Genomic DNA, 6,290 nt, shown 5'->3' on the forward strand with positions numbered 1-6,290 from the left:
TCCAGGACAGGCTCCAAAAGCTACAGAGAAACCCTGTCTCAAAAACCAAAAAAAAGCAACAAAAACTCCTAACCACTGAGCCATCCCTGCAGCCTCTTTGGGAGACATCTTTACAAAACACTTAAAATTAAGTTCTGGACACAAGTAAATAAGAATTAACTTGTTGATTCATGTTGGTGGCACACGCCTTTATTCCGGCACCCAGAGGCAAGTAGATCTCTGAGTTCAAGCCCAAACTGATCTATATAGCAGTTCCAGGCCAGCCTGGAACAATGAGACCCTGCCTCCAAAACAATAAATAAATAGTAATTCAGTCGTTGAAGGCTGTGGAAGATGGCGTGGGGGCGGGGGAAGGCACCTGTGTGATGAAGCTGGATCGGAGACCTGATTTCCAGAACCCACATAAAAGCTGGGCATGTTTGGCAGGCCTCCTAGAAAAGGCAGATGGATTCAGGATCCCCAGAAGAAGCCGGCTAGCCTCTCTCCCCGCAGAGAGATCGACCAGGCAGGTTTTTTTATTCCTGAGACCTATTCAAGTCATAATCTGAACAATGATAGAAGATTCTTTTTGTTTTGATTTTGATTTTGGGTTTCTCTGTGTAGCCGAGTGCTGGGGTTAAGGGCGTGAGTCCCACCTCCCAGCCCCAAGAAGATTCTTGACGTCAATCTCAGACCTGCTTGCCTGCACACACCTGTGAACAACACATATAGCAACACTCACCCGCAGCACTCAGAAGGCAGAGGTAGGTGAATCTCTGTGAGTTCGAGGCCAGTCTAATCTACAGAGCGAGTTTCAGGACGACTAGAGCTGTTACACAGAGAAACCCTGACTCAAAAAACCAAAATCAAGCCGGGCGGTGGTGGCGCACGCCTTTAATCCCAGCACTCGGGAGGCAGAGGCAGGCGGATCTCTGTGAGTTCGAGACCAGCCTGGTCTACAAGAGCTAGTTCCAGGACAGGCTCCAAAACCACAGAGAAACCCTGTCTCGAAAAAACCAAAACAAACAAACAAACAAACAAACAAAACCAAAATCAAATAATTTAAAATAAAGAATGAACTCTGCTTCGGTGGACTCAGGGGTATCCAGGGATTCTTTTCTGCGCTAGAGGGCGCCCGTCTTTAGCTCGGCTTTCGGGTAGTCAGGGAGCGGGCAAGGCGAGGGGTCTCCAGCCGGAGGTCCCAGGACCAGAAAGCCTGGGGTGGAGGAAGAGCAAGACCCTGGGGATCCTGCCTCCAGGTCCCCACTGAGGCCACAGAGATTCGGGCGTGTTTCCTGCACTCGCGTTGATCCTGGTGGCAAGGCGCACAACGGCCGCTAGATGGGGACTGTCGTTTGTGTGCTAGGTCAGGGCACAGATCTATGGCATGTCCCTCTGTGGCGTGTCTCCGAAGAAAGTTCTGGAAAGAAAGGTAGCTTGGAGATCCAACATACTGCCTACAGTGGAGGTCACGGGGAAGGCTTCTTGGTCTCTAGTGAGAAGCGGTATTGGCTCCGGAACACCGCGCCTAGTGCCATCCCGACGGAGCCTAAAAACCAACCCAGGCTGCGCTAGTCACCGGGTCCCCATAAATCACTTATTTATGGCAGGGCAGGGGGTCGGGACCGTCGGATCAGGACCACAGGATCTGTGTCCAAGGGGCGCGCACGGCCGTGACGGGGACCCAGGCCTGCCCGTGATGCCCCGCCCAGCCCAGGGTATCATCTGCTGGAGGCACCGCGTCTGCCCCGGGGACGCGCGAGTAGCGACCTGTCCCGACGCTGGGTGAGGCGCCCAGCTGGGTGCCACCCAGCGAGATGCCCACCCCCGCCTGCCCAGGCGTCTCCAGGGATCCGAAAGCTTGGCATGCCCAAATAAGAGAGAGAAACTCCTCTTTTTTGAGTTTTTAATTTCATTTGTGTTTTTGGCAGAATCTCATTCTGTATCCCAGGCTTGCCTCCCACTCAGGGCGATTCCCTTGCCTCAGCCTCAGAGAGTACTGCGATAGCAGGCATGAGCCACCGTGCCCAGCTTTCCTCCTTTTGCACAAGGAAACATTTTGGTGACCTTTGTAAAGATGACACAGTTTCACATAAAGGTATCGCCAAATGCCAGAAGGCTGCAGGAACACAACGGCTTGCTGTACAGAAGGCACTTGATGCTCTTGCATTAGACCCGTGTCGGGCCCCTCACAACTGCTTGTAACAATACCTCCAAGGAATCTGACACCCTTTTTACTCATACACACTCACACTCACAAAATTACAAAATAGTTACAAAGTAATTGATGTGGTAGTGCCAGGCAAGAGAATGGGCGCAAGTGTGAGACCACACTATATTTTACCCTTCCCCCCACCCCACCCTCACCACCTGGGGGCTCCCCCAATGAAATCCCGCCGGACTTTGGCTCAACTACCTCCTTGAGGGGCGTCTCAGATAGGGCTCCCTTTAACCTTGGGTCACTATGTTTTGGGTTTTTTTGTTGTCCGAGACAGGGTTTCTCTGTAGCTTTGGAGCCTGTCCTGGAACTAGCTCTTGTAGACCAGGCTGGCCTCGAACTCACAGAGATTCACTCGCCTTTACCTCCCAAGGGCTGGGATTAAAGGCATGCGCCACCACCGCCCGGCTGGGTCACTATGTTTTTCTCTGAGCCTCAGCTTCTTCAGCCATACATAAAGGACACGGACACAACCAGGAACTACAGCTACACTTTATTCGCCATCCACAACCCTTCTCTCCGAGCCTCCCCGACGACCCCACCGCCCTCGGCTCAGAAGACATTCACTGAGTGCAGCTGCACGTCTCCGCCCACTTCCACAACGCGCACATTCGCTGGTGGCATCCGGTGCTTGAAGTGGAGGTACTCACAGTCCCCGACCACTGCCTGCAGAGTGAAAGATGAAGTTAGGCCTGGATGCGGATCGCGGTCTGCGACCCTGGAAGACGCTAACGGCAGCGAGCCTCTCTCCTCAGAGGGTCTGTTGTCCGTTGAATGGGACACAATGAGTACAGTACAAAGGTGTTTCCCAAGTGTGGGCGGCTGATGTCACGACCACTAGAGCGCGCACTGCTACTACAGCGGGAGTTGACGGTGGTGTGGATGATAGTAGATGTTGGTCTCAGACCAACAGGGAGGCTGGTTTGTGTTCACAACACCCTGCTAGGACACCCATCCCAAGGGCACTTGGCTCTTGATCACTCAGTCTTGTCGCTGTTAAGGGCAGGTCTGTGTCTGTGTCAGGAGCTGGGCCCCTGTCTCAGCACCCCAAGACCTATCCCCCCCACCCTCACTGCAGCTCAGTACTCTGCTCTAGACCTGGGTCTGACCCATTCTTCTTCAAAGACGTACCTTGAAGCCGTCTTCTGTGGCTATGAGGAGCACTTCAAAGGGTTGCCCCCGTTGGAAGGGGATGCCGGAGCCCCGCTCCTCGCGGCCCCATTTGCCTTGCTCTTTAGTGTTGAAGACAACCTCGGACGTGTCGAGCCTCGGGTTAAAGTGCAGGGCGGCGTCTGCCCCCTGCTCCTCGCTGCACAGCAGGTTTATATGGAACCTGCCGGGGACAGTAGGCCTCAGAGATCAGCAACCACCATGCGCAGGTCCCCGGGCACACCCACACCCACACAGAGTCCCTGTGTTTATAGCCAGGATCCAGTTCCAGATGCTGGAGCTGTCCTGGAGCTCTGGTGTGATGGACGGCCTGCTGTTCCTATATTACAGGAATCCCACCCCAGATGAGCAGGGCCAGTAGCATGGACCCCATTATTCCTGACTACCAATTCTCCCACAAAGTCCAAAGTCTCAATTTTAGTAGACCACGGGTTTGATGACCAGGTACCCTGGGCATCCAGGGTGGCATCAAGACCCAAGGCAGATTTTCAGGCTCCTGAGAAACGGGACATGGAGCTCCTAGGACTAACCAGGGACTCTTGAGGTTGCCCTAGAATCCTAAATTTTTAGGGAGACCTGTGCACCCACCCACGAAGTCTTGGAGGAAAATTAGTGAATACATCCAAATTAAGATAGCAACACGGAACCAAAAGCCCCACTTGACAGAAAAGGCCCCAGGGACCCCATATATGGGCTATAAGAAACAGGGATCCACTGAGCCAGGAGAGCCCCCACACTTTCCCCTGGAGCCCAGGATGTTACCTGCCAGCCTGTTCCGGGACGACGCCTCGGATTCTCATGACAGTGCCAGTGCGGACGCCCTGAGGCAGAGGGGTCTTGTGGTTGGTGGCCTGAAAGATTTGGGTGGGGCAGGGATGAGAACCAGGGAGACAAAGAAACAAATGGGTCAGTTCCAGCTAGGAACTCCAGGGAAAGGCCCGAAGACAAGAGGGGGTGCAGATTACAGAGGCAGAGACAGCATGAAGAGGGACGGACACAGAACAGTTACAAGGAGGGAAACCAGCAAGGTATGGCCCATCAGGACCAGCCGGTGAGACCCAAGAGACAGGCCACACTCAGCTCTCTTGGTGCCTGTATTTTTGGGCTTTGATGAGGAGGTTTCAGCAAGGCCAGGCCTCCTGATCTGTCCCACCCCGGTCCCAGCTCCCCCAGTCTCAGAACACTTACGGGGCTCGCGGACATGGCTGGTGCAGCAATATGGAAGCAATGAGGCCGGGAGCCGCAGGAGGAGACCTTAAGTAAAGGGTGCAGCTCCACCCTTCCCACCCAACACCCACACCTGGCACAGACCCCGGCCCTAAGGGCAAATCTGTTAAGACTGGGCCAGTCTCCTCCTGCCCTGCCCCCACAGCAACTGGGGGTGCAGCTGTCTTCCCCTTTCCTAGGCTTGTAGAATAGGGATATCCTTCAGCACCAAGACTGGAGAGGTTCTCTCTCTACCCCCCTCCCTCCACGGCCCCACCCGGCACAGGACTTCTCTGGATCCAGAGAGACTCATCAGCCAGAACCGCCACCACCTCTTTCCCAGAGGGAGCTCCCTCCTCCCAAGAGCCAGGCTGTTCTGCTTGGCCCAGCCCAACTCTACCTCTGGCAGACATAATAGCTCAATGGTATTTATTGGGGGCCCCAGGAAACCCATCATTCCTTCTTGTCATATGCCAGGCCGAGGTTACCAGAGTGTTGTTATGTCTGGCACATTGGAAGTGCCTGGTGGTGGAGGGTGAAATGAAGAAGGCACACTTAGCAGTGACCCTACCTAGGCCTCTGGGTGTCCAGATGTGTGTGTCAGCATTCCTGAAGCCACCAGGACGCACGGAGAGCAGCCTCCCCAAAATATTAACATACAGAGGACTGAGCTGGAGGGAGCAATTTTCCCAAAGATCAAACTGCCACAGGCGTTTTGTGGCCCCTTCCCTGCGGTTCTGCCCTGGGTCTCCATCCCTATCCTTTTCCTCTCAAGTGTCCAGCAGAAACTTCTGACCTGAGCCCATCTTCCCACCCAGTTAGGGTGAGATAGGATAGGGGTTAGTGGGTGTCCCAGCTCCAGTCACCACCCAGATAAAGGAAACACAATTGGGACACTGTTAAGAGCCCGGGTTTCGCCGGGCGATGGTGGCGCACGCCTTTAATCCCAGCACTCAGGAGGCAGAGGCAGGCGGATCTCTGTGAGTTCGAGACCAGCCTGGTCTACAGAGCTAGTGCCAGGACAGGCTCCAAAGCCACAGAGAAACCCTGTCTCGAAAAACCAAAAAAAAAAAAAAAAGCCCGGGTTTCAGGACTCTAGAGGAAGTGTGGGGGAAATCAGAAAGAATGGAAAAGGAAGTTTCTAGAAGGCAAGCAAAAGAGGGTGGAAGGGCGGAGCAGTTACCACTCCTAACAGCCCAGCAGCCTTCCTGGAAGATTTTCCCCATCCCTACCCCCCCTCCTCTGCCCCACCCACCAGGTGGTAGAGCCCTGGGCCAGATGCATACTGGGAATAGAAAGCTGGGTGGGGACTGCTTCCTCTCTGTTCCTCTGTCCCAGTATCCAGATTCCCAACCCTAGAACACACATCAAGGACTCCCACGTGGAGGTCCAGAGAGGGAGCAGAGGATTCGAGAAAAAGTGGGGAACTGCAGTGCTAGGGAACAGCACCCCTCTTTTTGTGTAGGAGAAAACAGGCTTGAGCTGGGCGTGATGACCCACACCTGGAAATCAGCACTTGGAGGTGGAGGCAGGAGAATCAGCTCAAGGTCATCCCTGACTTCACACTGAGTTTGAAGCCAGGACTGCACACCACTGTCTCAAAAAACAGCAACTGCCGGGCTTGGTGGCAAACGCCCCCATCTCAGCACCTGGGAGGCAGAAGCAGGTAGATCTCTAGGAGTTAGAGACCAGCCTGTTCTACATATATATCGAGCTC

At 54.3% G+C, this 6,290-nt stretch overlaps 1 protein-coding gene and 1 pseudogene across 1 annotated transcript; one reads left to right on the top strand and one right to left on the bottom strand.

Annotated features, from left to right (window-relative positions):
• Positions 1-2,749: 2,749 nt before the first annotated feature.
• Positions 2,750-4,570, bottom strand: Lgals7 (galectin 7). Its single transcript, XM_005371305.1, has 4 exons — positions 4,556-4,570; positions 4,130-4,218; positions 3,329-3,530; positions 2,750-2,863 (listed from the first exon to the last, which is right to left on the bottom strand). The coding sequence occupies exons 1-4, from the start codon at positions 4,568-4,570 to the stop codon at positions 2,750-2,752; spliced, it is 420 nt and encodes a 139-aa protein (XP_005371362.1).
• The window catches only part of LOC101992109, a 12,088-nt pseudogene continuing 10,366 nt past the window's right edge, over positions 4,569-6,290 (top strand).

Source organism: Microtus ochrogaster, unplaced genomic scaffold (assembly GCF_000317375.1).
Source record: "Microtus ochrogaster isolate Prairie Vole_2 unplaced genomic scaffold, MicOch1.0 UNK103, whole genome shotgun sequence".
Lineage (NCBI taxonomy): Eukaryota > Metazoa > Chordata > Mammalia > Rodentia > Cricetidae > Microtus > Microtus ochrogaster.